At 60.7% G+C, this 25054-nt stretch overlaps 7 protein-coding genes across 7 annotated transcripts in view; all 7 read left to right on the top strand.

Moving 5' to 3' along the window:
* LMXM_18_0970 (conserved hypothetical protein) overlaps nt 1-2690 on the top strand; it is a gene marked incomplete at both ends in the record, with an annotated part of 6346 nt that extends 3656 nt beyond the window's left edge. Inside the window, one exon of the mRNA XM_003874062.1 lies at nt 4-2690. Coding sequence (XP_003874111.1) covers nt 4-2690 — 2687 coding nt within the window. The remainder of the gene's footprint in view (nt 1-3) is intronic.
* Nucleotides 2691-3412: 722 nt separating this feature from the next.
* On the top strand, nt 3413-3988 carry LMXM_18_0980 (conserved hypothetical protein; the record flags this gene model as incomplete). The annotated part of the gene is made up of 1 exon (XM_003874063.1): nt 3413-3988. The coding sequence occupies one exon, from the start codon at nt 3413-3415 to the stop codon at nt 3986-3988; it is 576 nt and encodes a 191-aa protein (XP_003874112.1).
* Nucleotides 3989-5467: 1479 nt separating this feature from the next.
* On the top strand, nt 5468-6952 carry LMXM_18_0990 (UTP-glucose-1-phosphate uridylyltransferase 2,putative; the record flags this gene model as incomplete). Its single annotated transcript, XM_003874064.1, has 1 exon — nt 5468-6952. The coding sequence occupies one exon, from the start codon at nt 5468-5470 to the stop codon at nt 6950-6952; it is 1485 nt and encodes a 494-aa protein (XP_003874113.1).
* Nucleotides 6953-7879: 927 nt separating this feature from the next.
* LMXM_18_1000 (conserved hypothetical protein) lies at nt 7880-9226 on the top strand (the record flags this gene model as incomplete). Its single annotated transcript, XM_003874065.1, has 1 exon — nt 7880-9226. The coding sequence occupies one exon, from the start codon at nt 7880-7882 to the stop codon at nt 9224-9226; it is 1347 nt and encodes a 448-aa protein (XP_003874114.1).
* Nucleotides 9227-10504: 1278 nt separating this feature from the next.
* On the top strand, nt 10505-10843 carry LMXM_18_1010 (putative dynein light chain 2B, cytoplasmic; the record flags this gene model as incomplete). The annotated part of the gene is made up of 1 exon (XM_003874066.1): nt 10505-10843. One exon carries the CDS (start codon nt 10505-10507, stop codon nt 10841-10843), a length of 339 nt encoding a protein of 112 aa, XP_003874115.1.
* Nucleotides 10844-13335: 2492 nt separating this feature from the next.
* On the top strand, nt 13336-16965 carry LMXM_18_1020 (hypothetical protein, unknown function; the record flags this gene model as incomplete). The annotated part of the gene is made up of 1 exon (XM_003874067.1): nt 13336-16965. One exon carries the CDS (start codon nt 13336-13338, stop codon nt 16963-16965), a length of 3630 nt encoding a protein of 1209 aa, XP_003874116.1.
* Nucleotides 16966-22354: 5389 nt separating this feature from the next.
* On the top strand, nt 22355-24682 carry LMXM_18_1030 (conserved hypothetical protein; the record flags this gene model as incomplete). The annotated part of the gene is made up of 1 exon (XM_003874068.1): nt 22355-24682. The coding sequence occupies one exon, from the start codon at nt 22355-22357 to the stop codon at nt 24680-24682; it is 2328 nt and encodes a 775-aa protein (XP_003874117.1).
* Between the last annotated feature and the right edge of the window lie 372 nt (nt 24683-25054).

Consider the following 25054-nt stretch of genomic DNA (forward strand, 5'->3'; position numbering starts at 1 on the left):
TCCGGTCCCGTGACATCACGGACGATAAGACGGCAAGCAGTAGCGAAGGCTCAGCGCCATCCTCCGCTGTGCTGCCGCCATGGCCGTTGCAGCCCACCCCGGCCCTGGAGATGCGCGTAACAAAGCTGATACAAGGTGAGCGCGAAGGCAGCTCCGTGGCGGCGCACGGTGACGACGCCCACTCGCACACTGCGGCGTCGACGGCGGGCGACGGCGCATCTGACTCGCCGACATCATCGGCTTCGCTGGCCACGGAGGACGACTTGGTTACCACTTATGTACAGCTTCTTTGCCGCACCGAGGCCGCAGAGCGGGTGGCGCTGGAGCGTCGGTTGCTCGACGAGCACCAAGAGTTTCTGCGCGAGCCGGTGCTGCGGTGCAAGGCTATCTCCTACGCCATCGAGATGCGGGTTCCACCACTCTTCTCGCCTCTGCTGCTGAGCATGCCATCTGATTTACTGTTGCGCCAGGCCGCTCATCTCTTCAAAACCGAGCGAGAGGCGCGATGCGAGATTATTCAGCTGTACGAGTCGATGCCGCTCGCGTGTCTAAGCCGGCCCATGCTGAACCCCGCTGCAAAGGCTCGTCACAGCGAGCTCGTGCGGCTCGTGAACGCCGTGGACAACCCGTGGAGTGACGCGGAGCGTAGCGAGCGACGCTTTTACTGCGAGACCGCCGCCTACAAGCACCTTGCGAGCAGCACGAACAAGCTGGAGAGCGGTATCTCCCTCTCCTACACACCGCAGCCGTCTTCGATCCCGCTCGGTCCCGACAACGTTCCCTGCCCTCGCTTGACGGGTCCGTCGCATGCGGCGACGCACAACAACGGTGGTTACTCTGTGCCGTTGCTGCAGCACCTACCGCGCCCAACCTCCTACGGCACTTCGAGCGGACTACGAGTCTGCATGAATGTCACACCACACATACACTATTACGCCAACTCTCTCATCACGGCATCTCTGCCGGCGCACGCGACGCTCCTCTTGCCGCCTTCCAACAACGCCGCGGCCTCATCGGTGCCAGAGGGCGGCGGTGCCGCGGAGACAGACAAGGACGACCGTCACACGAACAGCTATCTGGCCAGCTGGCACCGCGGGAGAAGCGAAGCTCAAGGCAAGACAGCGATCCCGTCGCCGCATCGCCGCCCACGCGGACCGCCGCTGCCGCTGCTGCGAAAACTGCTGCAGAGTTCCGGCCGCGCACGCAGCGGCACCTCGCGTCTGCCACTCCAGCGACTCCCTCTCGTCTCTACGCATGTTCGCAAGAATAGAGAGGGAGCTAGTGGACCGTGGCCACCCCTGCTAAGCACCTACCCGAACACCACCGACTTCTGGCTTGTCGATATCCGGGGGCCCTCGACGGAGCAAGAGGGAAGAGATCCACAAGTTGGTATTGCAGGGTCTTCTCAGCGCTCCACCAACGACGTCTCACAGGACGCTGACCCAGGATTTGCGCCGCGGCTACTCTCCCCTGCCATCGTGAAGGGGGGGCGCTGTACCACCACGGCACGCCCCACATCGGCGGCGCCGGTCGTGGCAGCAGGCCATTTCTCCGACCCTCGTGGGTTCAGAGCCCCGGGACCGGTCACGATCAGCAGCCACTTCAGTGGGAACGTCATAGAGAACACCGCCGTATCCGGCCATGAGAAGACGGCGCCGCTACACCGCACAGGTTTGGTGGAGCGCACTCACACAGCCCAGCCGGTCGGTGCGCCAGATCCGGGATTCATTCCCTTGACGACAACAGTAAGGTCGATGTCCAGGGAGCAGTGCTCCACCGCAGCGCCGCGAGAGCCCCTGGCACCGTCTTTGATGCTGCAGGAGCTTCCCCTGTGCCAACGTAAACAGAACGATACCCCCGTCCCGGCGCGAGTTGGCAAGGACACCCCCGGTGATCCCACGTTGCTCAGCGCCCCAACGTCCGACTTCTCCAGCGCGTATGTTGCGAGTGCACTTATGATTTCCACCACAGCTGCCAATCACCCCAGAGGGACATGGCAATCTTCTGGCTGCGACCCCTCTCTCCTCTACATGCCCCTCTCCATGCGAAGCGAGGTGCGCGATGGCGACGGCGAGGCAGGCGGTGCTGAAGCGGATGCTGAGCTACACCAAGGGCAGCAGCAACAGCAGAAGCAGAAGCAGCCGTCCACAACCTCAGCAGCATCGGCAGCACAGGTTCCCACGCCGTTAGCGGCTTGCCGAGGCGAGGCAGTCGACTTTCCGCCCACTCCGGCACTTTCCTCGTCCGCATTGACTGTGGCAGAGAGGGGAGCCGACGGCGGGAACTGGATTCCCCTCACCCCGCAGCGGCTCCGCCCACCCACCCCACCACCGCGTCAATGCCATACCGCGCAGTCCGCGGCTCATGTGGGCGAAGCACCGGAGAGAAGTACTGTGCGCACCATCGTCGCTGCCAACCCTGCCGATCGCGCTGGCCACCCTGTCTCGCACAACGCCCCTGCCTCTGCAGGGTCTTTGATCAGCCCCTATACCCATCGACCTCACCACTGGGCTGCAGTCCACAGCGCCGGCAGGAAAACCAATGCAATGGATGTGAAGAGCAGCGGAATTAGTAGCAGTGATGTGAAGCGAGCCAGGATGCCTACGGTCAAGACACTGCTATCACCAGCGGCTCCCGTTGTCGCCGCTGTCGCCGCCGAAACGCAACCTCTGTCGCTCTCCCGAGGATGAGTGCGCACCGACTGCGGTTAATGGGAACAGTGACGCTTGCGAAAAGCGAGCCTGCACGTGCTTAGCCGCATGTAGATGTGCATGTCTGTGGATACGACACAACTCGCCTGTAAACTAGAAGTGGACCCGTCAGAGGTGGCAGACCTGCGCCGCGCTCCCCGCCCCCTTTTCCTTCTCGGCTGCTGTTCTCGACGCCCCTCACTGCCGCGTGTGCGGACCTGTTTCTTGCTTTTTCTTCTTCGTTTGCGAGTGTCTCTCTCCCTCTCCCTCTCCCTCCAGTGGCTGCAGCCGCGTGGGTGCGCGTTCGTGCGCGTCTCCCCTGTACGCCATCTGATTGCGCCGATGTATCATAGAGGAAACACTCCTTGCACCTGCACAGGGACTAGATTCACGGTATGTATGTGTGTGTGTGTGTGTGTGTATCCGGGGAGGGGAGGGGGGTAGGCGAAGGAATGGAGGCCGCTGCGCACGCGTGCGTCTCCCCGCCTCGTGCCCCTGGGCGGCCCGTCCCCCTGTCCCTCCCTCCATCTTCCTCTCCCCGTCTGTCCAGTGGCGATGGTGAGCCTACCTGCCTGCGGCCTCCACATCCTCTGGCCACCTCCTCCTCACTCATAACGCGCCCTCCCTCCCCCTACTCTCTCTTTCTACCCACATATATATGTGCGTATACGTATCTCCACACCAATCCCAGCAGACGACGCGCAACCACGACAGAACGGAAAATGGTGAATAGACGCATCGCCAAGGGCCACCGGCTGGCGCGCAAGAAGAGGATGAAAACAGCAAAGAAGTCATCGGTAGATGGGTCTGCCGCTCGTGCGGGCGTCGGCAAGTCGGCAGGGAAGCGAAAGATGGCTGCCATGCGAGTACGTGTTGTGAATGGTGTCAGTAAGAAGCAGCAGCAGTGCTTCGGCGAGATCGAGTCGCTGACGAAGCAGAAGAGTAAGCTGCTGAAGCAGCAGGCAGCGGAGCGGATGGTGCTCAAGGAGCACTTGCGGGACCTCGAGGCTCGCAAGGAGCGCATTCGCCGCGGCGAGACTGCCAAGGCGGAGCGCCGCGAGCTTGCCAAGTATATACGCCAGCTCAAGCAAGAGCAGCAGGTCAAGCACGTCTCTGAGCTTTCGAACCTGGAGGTGGAACTGAAGCGCCTGATCGACGAGCGCGACAACGTGCGTGCGGCGCGCGCGGCAGCAGGCATGAATGAGGACGACGCCGACTGGGAAGATGTTGGCGACGCAGATGACGACGACATCAACGAAGACGACCTGCAGCGCATGTTCGCGCACCTGACAATGTAGGCTTCTCCCCTCTCCTTCCCCTCTGCCGTCTGGACGCCCTGCTGATACGTGTCGCGTTTTCACTAGCGCCTGTGTGTGTGTGTTTGTGTCTGGGTGCTGTACTGTGCTGCGTTAGCAAGGAAGCCGAGGGGGAGGGAGGGGCGGCAATGTGGACGGCCCGTTCTCGTTTCCGTTCTCAAAACAGCCGCTGTTGTACGTGTATCGATTATGGGTCCGTGTTCCCCCAGCGCTGCTGTGCCTGCCCCCCACCCCCCTCCCCTCACCACCACAGTCCTTCCTTCGACTGTCCCACGACCGCATTTTTTTTGTGGTGGGTGCCCTACATCGGGTAAGCGATAATGCCCCCAACCCCCATCCTCCTCCGTCCTCTCCTCCTATAAACCCGGAGTAACGATGGGGTGAGGTTCAGGCAGAGAAGCAGGCGAGGGGGTGCAAGGGAGGAGCGGCGCACAACAAAAACATCGAACCGAAAGAAAGCCACGTGTGCGTCTGTGTGTGTGACCTTCAGGGGTGCAACGAGGTGTGGGCTGGCGAATGGTCAGAACAGGGCGGCAGAGAAGACCGATGCTGTTGCGTTTCGTTCACAGCTTTGGTTTGAGACTTCCTCCTTGGACCGTGAGGCTTCATGAGCACCGCGCCTCTTACACGCCTTCTCACTCCCACGGTATGCGGCACGCGTGTACGTCTTTCTCTATATATATGTATATGTATATGTGTATATGTATGTATGTACCCTCCTCCTCGCCTCCCTCTCCCTCCCTCTCTGGTTTCTCTTCCCATACCCGGTGAACGGTGCTGGCGGTGCTTCCTGTGTGTGTGTGTGTGTGTGTGTGTGTGTGTGTGTGTGTGTGTGTGTGGGCTTGTCTGTCTGGGTGCGAGTGTTCGTCTTTGTTTTCCCCAAGCTGTCTACCACCCAGCACAAAACGTTTCTTCCCCTTTAGCGAGCGACTCATTGGCCTCGTTCCTGAAGCACACACACACACACGAACCGTTCGTCGTGTAACGCACTGCGCAGGTCTGTGACTCCCCAACCCCAAACCTTTCTCGCTCGAGCACAAGCATCTTTACCACTTTTGCTTTTCGTTTGGGTTTTCTTTGGACCCCCTCTCCTCCTCCTCCTTACTATCCCAGTCATTCCAGTGCCCTCGTGTGTGCGTGCGTGTTTGGACAGTGTTGCCCCAGTCCCCACCTCCTTCACCGGTCAGCACCTACCACGGCAACCTTCCAGCAACAAATCTTGCCCTGCTGCTGCCGCCTCTCCCCATTTGTCTGCCTCTCTTTTAGTGTTACTTGCTGGCTTCTTCATTATTCTCTCCCTCCCCCCCCCACCACCACCTCCCCACCTCTCCGTCATCGATATCTACTTGGCATCATCTTCTGCCAAATCCACTCCACCTCCTAACCCCGCCACCCTCCTCTCTCTCTCGTGTCGCCTGCATAGCCCCAGTGCCCTGTTCGTGCTGTCACGGAGGCGAAGCGATGGAAAACGACATGAAGTCCCTCAGCGCCGCCGCTCAGGCGTGCGCAAAGAAGATGCGCGATGCCAAGGTGAACGAGGCGTGCATCCGCACCTTCGTTGCACAGCACGTCATGGTCAGTAAAGGCGAGACGGGGTTCATTCCCGACTCCGCCATCATGCCGGTCGACTCCCTCGATGCCCTGGACAGCCTCACCATTGAGTGCGGCAACGCTGTCCTGCAGAGCACCGTTGTGCTGAAGCTGAACGGCGGCCTCGGCACCGGTATGGGGCTGCACGACGCCAAGACGCTGCTCGAGGTCAAGGATGGCAAGACGTTTCTTGATTTTACAGCGCTTCAGGTGCAGTACCTTCGCCAGCACTGCAGCGAGCACCTGCGCTTTATGCTGATGGACAGCTTCAACACCTCCGCTAGCACCAAGAACTTTCTGAAGTCGCGCTACCCGTGGCTGTACCAGGTCTTTGACCCAGAGGTAGAACTGATGCAGAACCAGGTGCCCAAAATACTGCAGGACACGCTCGAGCCGGCGGCCTGGGCCGAGGACCCGGGGTGTGAGTGGGCGCCGCCGGGGCACGGTGACATCTACACCGCTTTGTATGGCTCCGGCAAGCTACAGGAACTCGTCAAGCAGGGCTACCGCTACATGTTCGTCAGCAACGGCGACAACCTCGGCGCCACCATCGACAAGCGCGTGCTGGCATACATGGAGAAGAAGAAGATCGACTTTCTGATGGAGGTGTGCCGCCGAACAGAGAGCGACAAGAAAGGCGGTCACCTGGCCCGGCAGACGGTGTATGTGAAGGGCAAGGACGGTCAGGCAGACGCCGAGAAGACGGTGCTGCTGCTGCGGGAGTCGGCCCAGTGCCCCAAGGCGGACATGGAAAGCTTCCAGGACATCAACAAGTACGCCTTCTTCAACACGAACAACCTATGGATCAGGCTCCCGGTGCTGCTGGAGACGATGAAGGAGCACGGCGGCACGCTGCCGCTGCCGGTCATCCGAAACGAGAAGACAGTCGATCCATCTAACTCAGCATCGCCCAAGGTGTACCAGCTGGAAACTGCCATGGGCGCCGCGATCGCCATGTTCGAAAGCGCATCGGCCATTGTCGTGCCGCGCAGCCGCTTCGCCCCCGTAAAGACGTGCGCCGATCTGCTCGCTCTGCGCTCCGACGCCTACGTCGTGACGGACGACTTCCGGCTCGTCCTGGACGACCGCTGCCACGGCCACCCCCCCATCGTCGACCTCGACAGCGCGCACTACAAGATGATGAGCGGCTTTGAGAAGCTTGTGCAACACGGCGTTCCATCGCTGGTCGACTGCAAGCGCGTGACGGTGAGGGGGCTCGTTCAGTTCGGCGCTGATAACGTGCTCACGGGCACGGTCAAGATCGAGAACGCGGACAGCGCCTCGCCGTTCGTGATCCCCGATGGCGCCAAGCTGAACGACACAACGGCGTCACCGCCGCAGTCGACAAGCAAGTAGGGGTCACGGGCAGCTGGGCAGCATGACGAGGAAACAAATGTAGCATCCCACTGAGCACGGCCGACAAAACCAGTCAAGCGAGGCGAGGAAGGGCGCAGCACCGGTGATGCCCGGCGCCAAGGGCACTCATATATATATATATATATACACGTATATGCTTGTATGTGCAAGTGTCCACTGTTGACTGCCTCCCCTCCCCTCCCTTCCTCCCCCAAAGAGTCACTAACATCACAGCAGCTCATTTGTCGTGAGGTGAGGCGGTCGGTGGCGGCGGAGGTCGGTGCCAGCCTACACTCTTCCCCTCCTCCCCACCCTACGATACTCTACCCCCTCCCCAACGTCTTTACCGTGTCCCTACGCAGAAATACGCGTGCGTGTGTGCGTGTGTGTGTGTGTGCTATTTCCCTGCTTCATCCCCCTTCCCTGTCTTCATCTTCTACCGGCATGTGCTCTACATTCTTGCGCGCCTCTCCACGGATGAGGCTAGTACGAAAGAGGGGCGTCAGCACTGCTGTCGTGTTGGCAATCGCCCCCCACCCCACCCCACCCCCACGCTGTCCTCTCCCCCTTTGCCCCACGGCACGCATCCACGCACACCACCACCTCCCCCAACACGCATACGTCATCCGAACGAAAGAAGGAGCGCGAGAGAACGAGAGAGTGCCGGCAGAGTGAGGCGCAACGGCCAGCGGCAGAGAGGGCATACGCGAAGGCCGCTGCACAAGGGAACTGATCAAGAGCAAGGGAAGAAGGCGCACGTCCCGCTGCACGGAGAGTTTTTAAAGAGGAATCAACCTCCATCCCATCAGAGGTCAGCTGACGCGCATCCCCCGCAGACGAATAAAGCTTGCAGGACACGGGGTACAGGAGGGTTTGCGAAGGACAGCGTTGCGTGCGCGCGTGTGTGCTCTGTCGTGTCTAAGCGAGATGACCACGCCTGCATCGTCGTTGTCGTCGCCGAGGTATGCGGACGGTGTCCCAGCAGCAGAGGTGTCGGGCTCCGTCTCATCGGTCGCGGCGGCCGCGGCGCTGCCCGCATCGGGTAGTCTCTCCACCAATGCCGTGACACGCAACTTCTCTGACCTCCACGCCCCGACGTGGTTTGCGCTGCTCTCCGCCAACATTGGGGCTCGCACATTTCTCTTCCACCCCATACAGCTCGCAATTAGTCGCAAGCGCGTAACGCGCGAGAGCACGCCGCCGACAGTCATCGGCCTTGTGAAGGCGTCCTACCGCGGCGGTCGCACCTCGGCGTACGGCACAACGTGCACCAAGGGTCAGTACGACTTTGGCAAGGGCGGCATCCGAGGATGCTATCGCGGGGTGGGGGCGGCACTGCTGTGCAACCTGCTGGGCGAGACCAGCTACCTCTTCACGTTGGAGGCGATGAAGGAGTACGTGGAGGCTGCCTCCCCCAAGCACGCGGAGGGGAACATATTCGCCGCAAGCAGCTACTCCGCCGCGGTGGGGGCAATGTGCGGCGACCTCGTCGCCTTGCTCCTCGTCAGTCCCCTTGTCATTGTGTGCAATCGACAGATGACGGCGGGGTACAGTATGGCGTCGACGAACTCCTACATGAGCGTCCCGCAGACATTCCGCACGGTTTGGGGGCTGTATCAGAAGAAAGCGGTCTCGCCTGGACGCGTCTGGCCCGGCGAGCGCGTTCGCTGTGGATTAAGTGGTGTGTATCAGGGTCTGAGTGCGGGCCTGCTGCGCATCCCATCGAGCGGGTGCTGGTGGGGACTTTACACAAAGTCAAAGGAGGCGCTCTACGTCGTTGCTGCACCAAAGCTGGCCGTGTGGGAACAAGAGTACCGGGACGCCACCGCTGCGGCGTCAGACACCAAGTCGGTCCCCCTGTGGCAGCGAAATTGGCTCCTCTCCCCAACGGATAACCCGCTGTTGAATGCAGTGGCGAGTATCATTGCCAGCGTGTGGACGACGCTCCTCTTCAACCCTATTGCGGTTATTCAGACACGTCAGCAAGCCCTTCCGCCGGGGCTCTGGGAGGAGCGGACGATGGCGGCGGCTGGAGGGGGTGGGGCAACGTCCTCATTGTCGCCAAGGGCGCGAAAGCAAACGTGGAAGCCGTTCCGCCGCGTCTACCGCGTCGCCAACGACCTCGCGCGCAAGGAAGGTATGCGGGCCTTCTTCAAGGGTTCACTGGCAAACATGTCCGTTGCCGTGCTGGATGGCATCTTCTTCACATTGCTTTTCGAGTTCACGAAGCTCGGCAGCGACATGCAGTTCCTCGAGAAGGTTCACACAGACTAATCGACCAAGGCATCACAGGGCGGAAGCGGCGCGGGGTCCACCACGGTGGAAGGCGCGGATGAGGGGACGGAGGGGGGAGGGGGCAGAGAACTCGGCGGAGTACATTTAACGGATGGTGGCAGTGATGCGAATGCGTGCGTGGACTTATCTGTGTGTATGTCAAGAGAAGGAGGCTCTCTTGCTGTCTGTTCTGCTGCTCGCGAACCGACATACCGCGTAGCGACGCAGTCCTCCCACTCCCCGCCCTGCCGCCAGCCGCTTTCCTTATCCCTGTCACCCTCGTGGCCATCCCTTGCTGCTGCTCCGTACCGACTCTGTCACACGCGCAAGCACGTGCTCAGGTATGCTTCACATGCATCCATCTGCATTCTTGCCGATGCGCCTGTGCGCGTGGCTCCTGGTTTTATGTGATCACTACGAGCACCACGCACGCTGTCTACGATGATGACGGCTGAGCGTGTGTGTGTCAACGTGCTACCGCGCTACCACCGTTGCTCTGCCCCCACCCCCCCCACCCCCCACCCTCCTTCTGCCCATGCACCTCACCCTCTCTGTCTTTTGGAAGCACGCCTTTTATTTTTCCTAGAGGGGGAACAGCAGCACCAGCAGGAGGGGAGGGGGAGGGCGTAGTCGTACCTCACATTGTTACCAGGCCTCCAGTGGTTAGCGTCGCGGGAGCACACCGCCCTCCCCCCCCACCCCTCCGACACCTTCTCTCCAGCATTTTACATCCGTGTGTCCGAATGCAACAGTCGAAGAGAAAGAAAGGCAAGAGGGTAGCCAGAGGCGCCGTGGCCTGTAAGCGGAGGAGGGCGGGAGGCTCACTCCCGCGACGAGCGATGGCTCGTTGTGCCCGTGTGTCGGTGTGTGCAGCGGCCCCGCCGTCTTTCCCTTTGTCGTTGCCGCTCGGGACTGCCCTGTATGCCTGCAGAGGAGTCCTCTTCGCTCACATGCATGATGATGATGTGTGCAAAGTATCAATGACCGCTCGCGACGACGCGCGGTCCCCCCAGTGCTTCTATCTACGTGTGTGCATGCATGGCATGGCTTGCAGTGGCGGGTGCCTCTTTCCTCTCAACTTTCTCACTCCTTTATCCTTTCACTGTTACCCACGTGCGCTTGTCTTCGGGAGTGGGAGGAGGGGCACTGGCGCTGCGACGACGAAGAGCGACACGTGACGGTTCCCAGCGAAGTGGTACGCGTAGCACACGCCCACACAAAGAAAGACGGAGTTTCACTCGATTCAGCGTCCGCAGCGAACAAGAACAACGGCACAACATGGCTGCCGCCGGCTCCGGTCCCGATATCGAGGAGCTGGTGAAGCGCATCACTTCTCACCGCGGCGTGCGTGGGTTCTTGATCATCAACAATGAAGGCATCGCCATCCGCCATAGCTTTACCGAGGCATCGCGGGAGCTGGCGGTCCAGTATGCGGCCCTTTTTCAGCCGCTGGCTATGAGCGCCAAGACAGTGCTGCAGGAGATAGACAACAACAACGAGCTCCAGCTCATTCGGTTGCGCTCCAAGAAGGACGAGGTCATTGTGGCACCAGATAGCAAGTACATGCTCATCATCATCCAAGATGCAGACATGGACAAGGTAGAGGCTAAGAAGTGAGTGGGTGCGTGTGTCCGCACTCCGTGCATGACGCGCGCACCTCTTCTCTGTGTATGTGTGTGTTGAGTGTGTGCTGAGTGGGGGTGGGGGTTTTCTGTTTATCCTCTGTTGGTCGCTATGATGTAAATACCGGAGTGTCGTCGAGATGCACGCGCATGGACGTGTGTGTGTGTGTGGTGTGGTGTGGGGGATGAAGAGCTGCTTGGCGAATGTGCGGTGGGACAAGGAAACGGACGAGTGTGGAGAAGCGTGTGCGTCGCTGATAAAGGGGAGGGGACCACTGCTGGTGCGCCTCATCACGGGCAGGTACATACACACACATGTGCGCCCTGATCCCGCTGCTCAGATCGTGTCATGCTCGTCCTCTTTCCGTAGTGCACTGCACTTGATAGCGTAGGCATGTCTCACCCCTCTCTCCTCTCTCGGAGCCCCTGCCCCTCCCAAGCCCTGACCCATTTTCCTCGCCAGGGCAGATACAGGAGCGAAGAGCTGAGGTTTTTATGTAGAAGAAGATGTGCATAGATGTGTGTGTGTGTGTGCCCGCGCATGTGTGTGTACAAAGGCAAGGTGGAATTCTATGTCACCCATTCGCCTCTGCACCCTTCCAACGGGGACCTACCCGCGTGCAGGTGTACGTGTGCAGCAACACAGGCACATGGGTGCGTGAGACCGGAGCAGAGGGGTTTGGGGATGCCTGTCAGTGAAACCGACGAGAGGTGAGTCAGGATGGGCAGCTGACCTCTCGTCGACAAGGGTGAACGGCACAGACAACTGTAAAGGGGGAGAATGCGCGATGTTGCTGCCAGAGTGGAGGTGGTTGCACTCCGCAGCCAGTCACTCATCATCGATCTGCCGTCTCTCTCGCTCTTCTCTGCTGGCCAGTGTGTGCGTGCGTACGTGTTGCTCTCCCTCTCTGGTTAGCCGCCGGCTCTCTTGCTTTCGCGCCCCTCTCCACTTCCGCCCCCTCTCCTCTCCTCTCAGTTCTCCCACACACGCTCTCACATTCGTCCTCTACAGCAACTCGTTGGAAGACACAAACACCAGGCGCGGCGAGCGCGGGCGTGTACAGGACTGGTCTGTCCGTGCCTCCGGCACACAAACACACACACGCACACGCGCACGCTCTCTCCCCAACTCGTCTCACGTAAATCAACAGAGAGCTTCCCTCCCTTCCTCTTTTTGTCGGTGCCGTCTTTCGCTTTCCTTCACTGCCTCCCTCCTCCTCCTCCTCCCTCCCTCCCCCCCCCCCACACACACACTTCCTAGAGCTTCGAGGGCGTTTGCCCCCCATCATCACCACCGTCACAGCCAACGAATACGTTGCCCCTCCCCCTCTCCCCGGTACGCGACACGGCTCTTGCAGCGGCCTCATTCTCGTCTCTCTCTACTCCTTTTCTCACCCCCCCCCAGCCTGAGCTCCGAGCGCGCATGCGTAGGAAGTCAGTAAGGTACGACCACACCACCGAACCATGCAAGCACCCATCGCGCAGCTGGAGGGCTACCAACTCATGGAGCCCTCGCCATCACCACCCGCGGTGGCGCGGATCCCTCTCCCGGGCTCTCACGTCAGCGATAGTCAAGCGAGCCACGACACTCGCTCAGATTATCTGCTGTGGTCCTCCAGCGCCTCGCAGTCCTCTCCACCCTTGTCCCAACCGCAAAACAGCACTAAGCGCACGCAGAGCCGCGGCGAACCCTTTGATCTCATTGACACCGGGGTCGATCTCCCGTCTCTATCACAGTCCCGCGCGCAACGCAGTGCGTCGCACAGACAGGGCTCCAGCCAGCGCCGCCCCAGAGGTGCCGTCAATGTGGAGCGCTCTGGCTCTGCGTGCGAAACTGTGAGCGCTGTGGAGCCCTTGGCGACGCGCTCGGTGAATGCGCTGCCAACGTCCTCTCGCAGTAACCGACGCCCTGGCTCACTTGCCGCCGTCCCTGCGCCTCTCTTCACGTGGGAAGAGGGGGACAACGAAGGCTGCGTCAGCGATGTGAAAGCAGAAGAAGAGGACGAGCGGCAGTGTCTCACTCACCCGGGGGCCCCGCGGTGGCCCTCATCCTGGTCCCAGCAGCAGAATCAGATGAGCGGCAGTAGAGGCAGCGGCAGCAGCACATCGCAGCAGCGACGATCATCCGTGCTTGGACCTGACCCGCGCGACTGCATCGACTTGTATGACGACGACTTTGTGGAAGAGGAATCCCGTGTGAGCCCGCTCCCCGATGACCAGCAGAAGCAGGCGACGCATGCCTTGGCCTGCGACCTCGCTGCACTCGTGAACGCCGGCACTGTAAACCGGTGCCTGAGCGACAGCCGCGGGCAAGTAGACCTGATCGGCAACGATGTTGCTGACCAAGTCACTATGAAAACAGTCGACACATGTGACCGCATTGAGTCGGCACGCAACGCTGACCACAGCAACGACGGTGGCGACGACGTCAACGCGAGCTACGAGTTTGAGTAAGAGTACTTCTACTGCCCTACCACCTTGCCTGAGATGGTGAGCCCCGGTAAAAGCGGCGAAGGGGCTGCGAGTGTGCTGCGCGGGGCAGAGACACCGATGCGTGCCGTATCTGGCTCGGCCTCGCCCCCCTCTACCCCACGCTGGGTGCTGTCTCTCGCCGAAGAAACCCCGTTTACCCCCTTCGTCCTCTCGGCCACTGGCGTGGCGACGGCACCGTCGCCGTTCCTTCACGTGAGTCCAGTCATAAGGGCAACAGCAACGGCGGTTCCTGTGACAACAGAGGGGCGACTGAAGCAAGGACACCTCGGGACAAGCACCGGAGCGCAGCAGCCGATGAGGATACCAACTCAGCGTCTGTCCGTCCACAAGCTGGTAGCAGCGGTACTCTCCTCTGCCTCCTCTGCGGGCACCGGAACTGCATCGGGCACAGCAGCACCAGTATTAGCAGCGGCACCCACACCAATGGCCAGCACCGCAGACGAGGCGGAGGACATATCAGAAGGCCAGTCGGGGGAGCCCCTCCCTCGCCGACCACCTGGCTGCGACGAGGGGACGCTGGTGGAGCGGGAGCGGCTGCGCCAACGCGTACGAGACACACGCACTAGGCTCACGCATGTCGATCAGCTCGTGGCCCGCTTCGACGTCGTCGTGGCAGCACGTCAAGTGGAATTGGCGAAGCTCAGCGAGAAGCAGGCGGTGATAGCGCAACAAGCTGAGAGTTACAAGTCACGAGCGGCCACTGTGACCAGAGAGGTGCGTCGTTTGCGCGAGCGGCAGCACGGCCAGGACGAGGTGCGCCTGCTGTGCAACATGATGGCGGATAAAAAGAATCGCCTGCACGTCGCGCAGAGCCAACTCTCGTCGCTCCAAAACCTGTGGAAGCAGCTACAGCTGCTGCACACCGCGACAGCAGGGACGGCAGAGGGTGACGCAGAAAAAGGCGCTGACCATGCACCGAGCGCGAGGGCCGACGGCGCTACAAATGGCGGCAGCGCAGAGGACCCACGCGAAAAGGAGAGGACACCGTCGTCCCCAGCCAGCTCCATCGCCTCCCTGGACACGTGCGATGCCATCAACGACTTTCTCGAGGAACTGCTTGGCGAGGTCGAAGGTCTCGCGAAGGTGTGCATTCAGCTGCCTTCCGCCCCACCACCCGCGGCGCTGTCGAGCTGCAACGGCATGCGCCGCCTAGCGATCAAGCATGTCAGTGACGCTGCAGATCAAGGGCTCCAGCACGCTCAACCATCACAGTCTCGACCCACCTACGCCACGCTGAACCGCCGCCTCAACAACGGAAGCAACGGCTTCTTCAGCTTCTTTGGTGGAGCCACAGAGGCACATCTGGACTCGAAACCGCTCTCGACGTTCTTGGCCAATCTCGATCGCCTCAGGCGAACGTCGTGGGAGCGGGAAGAGGAGCTGCAGCTGCGCGCGCGGGAGCTGGCAACCGAAGAGGAAGAGGATTCCCTCAAAGCCCGTCTTGCCCTCGAGTACGGCGTCAAGCTCCAGCAGCCTCAGCTTCCGCAGCACCTGAGCGGCAGCAGTGGCGGCGCGGGCGAGAAAATGGGCGTGCTGTCGCCCTTGTCGCCGGCTGCGCTGTCGTCGGCGAGGGAGGGGGAGCACCTCAGCAACGGAGGTGCCAACGGGACACCAACCCTCACGTCTCCAATCGGCCCGCTCACCCCGCCAAACGCCGCCATCGCGGCGTCCACGGACCGCGCCACGCGCCAGATTTCCCTTTCCTCACCGGAGCACGGCCGGCGCAGCCGCGGCAGCAGCGTCGGATCCCGCACGCCGAACGGCATCGTCCCCCTCTCCTCCTCCGCCTCCTCTTCGCTTCTGCATCACCGCGTGACCCCAGTACCGTTTCTGCTGCCGACACTGGTGTATGCCTACCCCCGCGTGGCAGCTGTGAGTCGACACCTTGACGCTGAGCAGCAGCAGATCCAAGCAGACTACGCCGCCGCAATCGAGGCAGAGCGGCAGGGCAGACGGCAACTCGCCATGCAGCTGCGTGACACCTACCGGCAGCACGTCGCCCCGGTGCTGCGTCGCGCCATCGATACCTTGCGGCAACAGCAGACGTCGCTTGCGAGGCAGCTCGCCGAGCTCGGGGTCAAGGCTGTCACCATTCAGTGGGAAGAGGAGGAGCCAGAGGAGGTCAACGATGCCGCACTGCTGCGCGCGGTAGACAGTGCCACGGCGGCTGCCCAGAAGCCACTTTGGGGAATTCAGCGGCGCCGCGCCACAAGTGGTCGCAGTCGCAGCCGCGCCAGTGCGAAAGTATCAGCACGCGAGGGGGAAGAGGACAGCTACGGTGATGCCCCAGACAGCCTGGGCGCGTCGCTAGCGCGGTCGGAGTGCGGTAAGCTGCGGAGTGGGGCAGTGGCGACACCGCCGCCATGCCGCGTATATCGACGTACACTGAGAATCACGTGCGCTGCACCGTGTACGCGAGGTAGCTTAGAAGGAGAGGATGCAGTAGAGATGCCTGTGTCGTCGCCGCCGCTGTCGGCCCAGCACGCACGTGACTCGGGCCGACACCCTCGCCAGGCCACAATGCATCAACGCCCCAGCAGCACGAGGCCAAGCACTGGCGACGGCTGCCTAAGCGCGCGGTCGGCGTGTAAGCGTCCCTCATCGGCCTCCTGCCCTTCCGAGACGCCTGCAGAGCCGAACACCACGACCCCCTTGGCCGAATCGCTGGCGGGAGCCTCGTCCAAGGCGTGCGCCGCGCTCCAGCTCTGTACGCACTCCCCCACCAAAGCTCTCTATCCTGACCGCAGAAACGCTCACGCCGCGGCGGAAGGGACAGAGGGTTGCACCAAAGCCGCGGTGGGCAGCACCACCGTCGCGCATGCAGGTGTTACCGTATCCCCGCGGCGGGCCCCTGTCAGCACTACCGTCACACCCATCGCCACGTCATCGTTCCGTCGCAGTGGCGGCACGCCCCGTGTCTCTGGCGCAACCGCCGAATCGGCGATGACACGAGCTTCCACTGCAGTTGGCAGTGGGCGGAACAGCAGAGGCTGCGCCAGTGCAGCGATGCCGCCATCACCGCGTCAGAGCTGCGGGTTTGCCCCCTCACTAACCTTCTCGGCAACGGGCCGGCAGCACCGTTGCAGCGGCGGCCCCGGGCCTCGTGCTGTGTCGGCGCGAGTCGGTCGATCCGCAGTCCCCTGCTCTTCCCCATCGTACCCTGTGGTAGAAGACGTCCGCGAGTTGGCCGCGGCAGCCGACAGCGCATTTTCTGCCTCGACGCGCGTGACCATGTCGACCTCAGCGGCGGTCAATGTCTGGAGCCCCTTCCAACGCACTGCCCAGGCCCTCGCTGACGGCGCTGTTCGCGTGGCTCTCACTTTCACAGGTGAAGAGGCGCGCCGCCGCCAAGAAACCCAAGCGCGGCAGGAGGCGCATCAGCGGAAGTTCTGGGAGCTTCGCGAGGAGCTTGCTCGCATTGACGAAGACACCTTTCAGCTTCGCACTCGCTGGACGGAGTTGCAGAGCACTCGGCAGAGCATCGAAACGGAGCATCGCGCCAAGCTCGCGGAGGCGGAAGCGAAGATGAGGAAATACCGCGCCTTCTACGATTCACTCCGACGGGAAAACAAGGAGTGGAAGAGCATCCGCGACGAACTGGAGCGGGTGATCCGCGGGAAATAGGGCTTCTGAATAGCAAGGCCAAGGTGCGGAGGAGGGAATGCCACAACGACAGGTGGTGCCGCTGCCTGTTTGGGGTGCCGTCGCTGTGGGATGACTGCCTCATGTCCCTCTGCGTGGGCGCGTTTTGTTTAGAGGTGCTGTCGAATCGGCACACATAGAGGAGCGGAGGAAGAGGGGGGAAGGAGAGAGATCAGAGAAGGCAGTGTTTGACAGCCGTGCCGCGTCTCCTCCGTCCACCACCATCCCTCCCCCCCTCCCCCCCCCCGCCTTTTTTTTGGTCTGCACTCGGCATGAAAGCCGTCGCTGTCGGTGTGTGGTGGTTGGCGTTGACGCCGGTGTTATCCGTTCTCTGTGTGTGCGTCTCCCTCTCCCTCTCTCTCACACACTTTACCACCGTGTACTTCTCTCACTGCGGTTAGATGCACGCAACGTTCTTCTTCTTTCGCCGCCACCACCACCGTCCCCCTCCTCCTGTGTCCCCTCCGTGTCCGTCGGTCCCCTCCCTCTCGATCGCCTCGCTTGTGGGTGGAGACGGGGGAAGGAAAGGGGAGCGTCCATCGTCCTGTCACGCTACTCGGTAGATGTTAGTGGCAAAAAAAAAAGAAAAGAATCACACAGGTCCACACGCGCCCCAGTGCAAGGCGGTCAAGCACGCCATCCAGCCGTTGATGCAGTCTGGATGGAAGTTGTGGCATACACCACGCTGCTCAAGAGGAAATCAAGCAGATCCATCGGCGCCTGCCTGTACACGCGGTGTCGCACTTTGCGCGCCTGCTAAGGTGTGTCTTGGGTCCTATGGCGTGCAGAGGGGGGAGGGAAACGAAAGGAAAGGGTGATGAAGCGCTGATCGAAGCCGAGTGCACATCTCTCTTCCGCTTCCCCCTCTCACTCTATCTCCGCCTTTCCTCAGCGTCCGTCACGCATGGCATATGCACCTCTCGCCGGACACCACCTCCAACCCCCCCCACCACCACCACCTCCTCCTTCTCCTCCATCGCTGGGACCTTTGTTGCATGGAAACGTCGTTGCAGCTGTTGAGCTGCTTACGTGTCGCGCCGCCACCGCAGACCCTCGGTCTCACTCAGCCGAAGAACTGAACAAGAGCAAGAGAGATCATACCCATCAAAACCTCGCTTACCTCCAGGCCAACACCTCTCTACTCGCACCTCTCCCCCCTCCCCATTGCACTTGCGTCGCAAGTGCACCGCAACGAACTCCACGAGACATTTTCGTGAAGAGCCATGTCTGCCATCAAAACTCTAATCGCTGCTGTCGCGTTGGCGGCTATGTTCTTCGTCAGCCCCGCCGCGGCTGCCCCTGGAGACCTGGTGGAGAACGTCAACAACCAGACGTGCAGCAAGGGCTGCGTGGCGGGTCTTCTGGTAATGGCGGCTATCATCACTGTCGTCTTCGCGTCTTTGATGTGCTTCATCTTCTGGCCTGCTGCGGAGCTGACGAGCCGCCAGGAGGGGCGCGCCCTCGCCCGCAAGCGCATTCGCGATCGCAGGGTTGCCGAGGACGAGGCTCGCGCCAAGAATGAGGTGCTCACTGGCCACGACATGTGAGTAAGCCTCCCCTCCCCTCCTCCCTTCCCCCCCCCCGCAACCACCGCGATCACGCGGTCCTCTTTTGCCTTCATTGCTTGTTCAGAATAGCGCAGAGGTAAGCGGGACGGTATCTGCTACGCTTCCTCTTTACAATATCCTCTATACTGGTACACATACACACACGTGTGGACGTGCAGCGGATGCGGCCTCCACCATCTCTGCCCCCTTATCGCCTCTCCCTTCCGACGGCGCCTCCTGTGCAGGCCTCGGCCATCGTCGCCGTCATCTCTCTGTCGGCGGCAGAGAAGAAGTCAGGGAAGGCCAAAGCGCAAGAGGGCTTGCAGAGACATCATCGCGAACGCACCCACACACACACACGTCAGGATATTTCTATCTTGGGCATGTACGTATCTCTTCTGTATGGTTGTCGTTGGGTGCGGCGCGGGTGACGTGATGAGGGTGGAGCAGGGAAGAGCCTGAGGAACGGAAGGGGACAGGGAAGTGGTGGGGGGACGCTGTGTGGTGCCTCCTCATAACGCCTTCTTTAGACCCCCTCCCTCCTCCTCCTCCTCCTCTCACCCACCACCACCACCACTCGATGACCAGTGCTACTACTGAGAAATTCTGTGAGAGAAGATAGAATATTTAACGACCTTCAGACATGATGCACACATGGCGGATCGAGGTAAAAGACGCGCCGTCGGGTGGGAAACTAGGTGTTTATCGACTACAGGGGGGCGGGCTCAAGAAGCGAAGAGGGGAGTGGTGATGGTGCTTGCAGCGACATCCGCGCTGGCATTGTGCTGTGCCTCTCTCCCTTTTCTCTCTCCTCGTCCGTCTCGCTCACTCTCTCCCTCGATCGCTCAGTGGGTAGCTCACATCGCTGGCCATGAACGCGAATATATATCATCTACCACCCAGCCCAGCCCTGTTCTCTGTGTAAGGATATGTGTCACCGTGCAGTTGACAAGCGATGACCGCACAGTACGTCCCCCAATTTCGTACCCCACCCCTTCTTGCTACCTACAAACCCCCTCCTTCAGTGGCGCTCGTGTTTGCTTTATCGCCTCCAGGTGTGGCGCATCTCGCGGAGAAGAGAAGGGGCAAGGAAGCCAAGGGAATCACTCCCACAACCCCCTCCCCTCCACTATAATCCATCTCCTACCAGTGGCCAACCCTCCAGTCGATGCTATTTCGCTCCCCCTCCCTAGCTCTGTGCCTCATGCACGTGGTGCGCGAACGTCAGTCGCTGTCTCATCTACTCCGTCTTTCTGCTACCCCACCCCCTCCCTGTCTTGCACGATGTGGCGATCCCGTAACTCCACCCATTCGCGTGGATGGGCACGTATTCCGATGATAGGCCTTCACCCCACCCCGCCTCTTTTCTTGCCCCTTCCTGCGCGCCTAGTGATGCCGGCCACCCTGCCGTCGTATCAGGGTCTCGTACCACACACACACACACACTGGGGGAAGTCAAGAGCCTGCACGCCGCTCCTTGGATGCGGCTGGCGGACTCGACTAGTCCCGGTGGACATGTCCGAACTGGCCTAGCGCCGAAGCAGACTTGAGGTCTTGCTGATGACCGTTGCACCCGTTCGCTGCGAATCGTGTCGTCGATTCATCAGCTGCATCGTTGCTCACTTTGAGGCAGAACGGAACCATCCACAGAAAAGGACGAGGAGTCTCTCCCGGGCTTCCCTTACTTACTCGGCCGTCACCGGGCATGTGAGTAGCGCACGCTCCCCTGGCAGAGAAAGTGAAGAAGCAAGAGTGTCAACGGTCCACCCGGACCCATCCATGGTACACAAGCATACGCATACACACACAGGGAAGCCAATGGCAGTCCCCGCCCGACCCTGTATGGCTCTCTTGCGATCGGGGTTTTCCGCTTCCTCACATCCAAGCACACGCTCCACAACGCTCTCGCTGACGGCATCATGCACCTGGAGGCGGAACGCTGCGAAAACATTCTTTGTTGTGTGTGTGCGTGTGGGTGTGCGCGATCTCGACCACCTCCCCGCGGTGGATAGTCGCAGAGTGAGACCGTGGAAGTCCGGCAAGAAGACCAACCTTGCCAAAATCAGCGATCTCCTCTACATGCAAGGGCAATACGATCAGCTCACGCGCCAGAGCTGCGTCCGGAAGAAAATGCGGCTGGACCTCCTTTAGTGAGAAGGACCATTTGACGTGCATACGCGAATCCGTGCAACACCGCATGCAAGCCGTTGCCTCCCAAGCTCGAGAGAAAACGCAACCCCACCGAGGTGCGAGTTTCCAAAGCCAGATGGCAGAAGGAACAGATCGAGGAGGGCCTCAACACTCTGTTGGCGAATCGCGCCACAGAGTTTCCGAAAATTCAAAAATCGGGGCCGCAACAGCGCTTGCGGCACTGACCGTGCGGCGTGCTCTGCACTTGAGCCTGAAATGCATCGAATCACACTATCCACTTGGACCAATCGCTTGCAGTGGTGCCCCCCTCCACCACCACTTTGTTGAACCCTATGGTGCGAACCACCACCCACCCCTCCACTTCCCGTGTCACCGTTCCCCCTGAGTGCTGCATTTTCCACGTGACGTTGTCGCACCGACACGGCCGTCTCCGCGGTCATCAAGGCGGATGAGAACAAGAGGCCACGCACCCGTCCCAAGCACCACATGAGGAGAGAACGCAACGACACGAGAGGACGGCCAATTACATGTGCAGAGGAAGTGGGGTGGGGATAAGACGCGGGGTCCCCTTGGGTCTTCCCTCCCCCCCCCATGTTGCCGCTCGGTGTTCAACCAGGCGAAATGGAAATCATGAACTCTGTACACTACAAGCCTGGCGACGAGTAAAGTCCAAAGTGGCTACGTCGCACGGAAGCCAGGGTAGCGCGGCGAAATGAGTGTCTATACAGCAATGCACGCAAACGTCTACACACGCATACGTGTCCTCCTCTCGCCCTCTCAGAAACTTAGACGACACAACAGTTTGTTTGGTTCCTGCCCTACCTCCGTCACAGCCCCTCCCCTTCCCTTCCCAGTCTCTCCTTCTTGTGTCGAATACACCTCAGGCAGAGGGCAGACAAGCATCATTGGCGCCAACTTCCTCTCTCTCTCCCCTATATTGACACTGTGTGTGGGTGTGGGTGTGGCACTCCTTCTCCTCCTCTATCTCTTGTTGTATCACGACTTTGTTTACGGTTGCTTTTCGTTTGTCGCCTCCACCGCCGCCATCATCCTCACCATCGCCATCACAAGCAAAGGGGTATAAAGATGATAGTAACGCAAAACGCAAGGGCAGAAACACAATACTACTTCGTTTAGCGTTGCTCCACAGCTTCGTGCTGTTTCTTGCTCGTATACGTGTCTCGCGATCTCGCCCCCCCCCTCCCTCCCTTCTCCCTCCTTTCACGGCTCTCCTCCACTGTAGCCCGGCGCGTGGGCCGTCTCTTCTTGATCCTCTTCTCCCCCCCCCCATCTCACCCCCACCCCACCCCACCCCTCCACACACGCACGCACACGCACACTTTTCTACCGACGCCTCTCTGTCGCGCTTGCTAGATACAAGCAGGCGAGCTTATACACCCGCTATCATTCTCGTCGGTGGCGTTGGCAACGAGGTGACGCAAGGGGTTGGCGTTACCCAGGCTCTCTTTGTTGCGTTGTTTTCCATCCACACGCATATACCCACACCCACTTACTTCATCCCCTGGCGACGCACCTCTGTCTTCATGAGGCGACGTGTCGTTGATACAGAGGGTGCCGCCGTGCATGTCAGCGGCTCCGCACCAGCCTGGCGAGCCCGGCGGTCCCGGCGCGCCTTCTTCTCTGTCTTGCTGCTCTCCATCGCGCTGTCCGCCATGATATGTTCCCTGCTCATCTTGGGCTGGATCGCAGCCGATGGCTCAACTGCCGTTTCCGTCGACGACTTCTCGGCCGGCGACGCTTGGTTGAACTCGAATACCAACCAAGAAAAGTGGCAGAAGGCACTACTCCAGTCTGCGCAACTCAACCTCCCCGCCCCTCACAGCGTAGCCATGAACCAAATCTTCTTCATCAGCTGCAATCGGCATGACCGCAGTCAGCTCTACTGGGCCTACATGGCAGCTGCAGCACAGTGTGAGATGCTGTCCTGGAAGAACGCCACGGCGGCGCCGTCTTGTCGGAGGCTCTACGCAGGTGTGTCCCCGTTGCTACGCACCGCCGGCACCACCACCTCTTCAGAGGGGCTGCACGGACGCACGACAGACACGGATGAAGGAAAATGGCAGGAGGTGGTTCCTATCGGTGCATGCGGCTCTGTGTACGACTCTCCCGCGGCAGCGGAGCAGCGTCAGCGATACCGGCGAACCTCGCCGCCGCTCCTGCTGGTGGATGAGACTCCGCCCCCGCTTCACCGCGACACCGACCCTGGGCAGTGCTTTCGTGCTGCACCACGTGACGCCGTCTACTCAACCGGTGTTCCGGTGGACGCCTTGATCTGGCTAGGGGACATCATCTACGCCGACAAGTTTCCGGACGGCAGGGACAAGCAGTCGTTCCTGTCCCACCACGTCAATACAATGGTAACCATAGGGCAATTCTGGCGAATCCAGCGCGACGCGCCGGAGTACAACGCCTTCATCGACAGCTGCGTCGGAGGTGGTGACCATCTGGACTGGACCCTGGACTCACCTGGGGAAGTGTTTCTGCCCGCACTCGCGGACAATCGCGAGCGAGTTATGCAACTCACCCCATCGACCTCCTCCGGCACTCATCGAAACGTGTGGGCCACCTGGGATGACCACGATATGGGCGAGAACGATGGTGGACGAGAGTACACCGGCCGTAACAGCACGCAGCGCTTCTTTCTGAACTTCATGCGAGCCCCCTCAAGTGACCCACGTTGGCATCGCGAGGGCGTATATGGTGCATACGCGACCGACTTTCGCGACGTCGTAGATGACGCCAAGGGGTGGGGAACTCCGATGCGGCTCCTGATGCAGCAGCTTTATGAGCATGCCATCTGCGTTGTCCTCCTCGACGTTCGCTCGTTCCGCGACCGCCCGGACGCGACCCAGACCGGCGACATGCTCGGCGCTGAGCAGTGGGAGTGGTTCGAAGACCTCCTGCAGAACTACTCGACACTGACGCGAGACGGGCGAGAGCGCTGTGCTATGGTCCTCATAGGGGGTGGCATTCAGTTCATCCTGGATGAGAAGCCCGCGGAAAACTGGGCAGCCTTCCCCCGTTCTCGGGACCGCCTCCTCGGACTACTGCAAGCCTACCGGGTCGAGCGCGTGGCCTTCATCACCGGCGACGTGCACATGGGTGAGCTGGGTGCCGACTTCACCAAGCACGCCATTGAGGAAGTTCTGGGGTATCCAATAGTGGAGGCCACGAGCTCGGGGTTGACACACAGTGCGAGCATGTACTTTCTCCCCACATTAGTCCCACTGCTCTTCCCCACTCCACGGCGTCTCGGTCTCTATATAGGGACGAATTTTGGTGCGTTGAGGCTCTCCCTGGACCTGCGTCACCTGCCTTTGATTCACTCGTATCTGACAGAGATGGAGGCGACGATGGCGGCGGCACGCTTTCGGACACCACAGTGGCGCCGCGAAGTCCGCGCTGCCGTTGAGCAAGCCGTTAATGCTACCTTCACCATCTTCTCCATCTCAAAAGGCGGCCAACCAGTGCACCGGCTGAACTTCCCTCTCTCTATGCTCACCTACGCGCACGGTGTAGCGTACCGCGACGCCACAGTAGAGGCGGTGCATGGGATTGTGCACAAGAAGCCGACGTCATCCCCAGTGACGCCGGAAACGAACGGCGGCAACAAGGCAGCGAAGGACGACACGGAAGCCACACCGTCGTCGCCGCTGAGGGCGCTTCTCCTGCTGAAAAACGGTACCATTACAGACATCGCCCACTACCGCAACACCAAGCCCGCACCACTCATAACGTGGTCGGCGCGCCAGCTGCAGTTCTACGTCCTCACCGCCTTCTCCGTCTCCGAGACGCTGAAGCTGATGATCCTGCTCGAGTTCTTGGCCGGTACTTTGGCGCTCATGGTGTTAATGGCCAAGCTATGGCGGCACTTGCGACGGCCGCGAAACACCCGCGGTAGATTGCATCACTCCAACGTAGCATCCTCGCCCCACGCGTCCCTCGTGATGTGGTGTTCGACGAAGAAGGTGGATAACTAAGCGGAACAACATAGACAAGTAGTGGTGTCTCGTCGTTCGCCGTCTTTGATTCCTCCTCTTCGTAACACACGCCGCTTTTCTTCCGTGTTGAGTGGGTGAAAAAGCCGCACACACGAATCGCAGCAGCTGCTTGTATCTGTGCTGTGCTGTGCTGTGTGTTCCTTGATACTCTGCTTTACATTTTTTTTCCGTCGGTTGGGGGCTCTGGAACGGGTACCGCTGCTGCTCCTCGCGTTCATCCACCTCGAGGAACGGCGACAGCCACCGCCTCTCAGACATCTCTGTATCCGTATATCGTTGTCCCGTGCCTAGTGCATCTCCTGGCACAGTCACGCACACACACAAGAGAGAGACGGAGATGAACCTCTCTGT

This window comes from Leishmania mexicana, chromosome 18 (assembly GCF_000234665.1).
Source record: "Leishmania mexicana MHOM/GT/2001/U1103 complete genome, chromosome 18".
In the NCBI taxonomy this organism is placed as follows: domain Eukaryota; phylum Euglenozoa; class Kinetoplastea; order Trypanosomatida; family Trypanosomatidae; genus Leishmania; species Leishmania mexicana.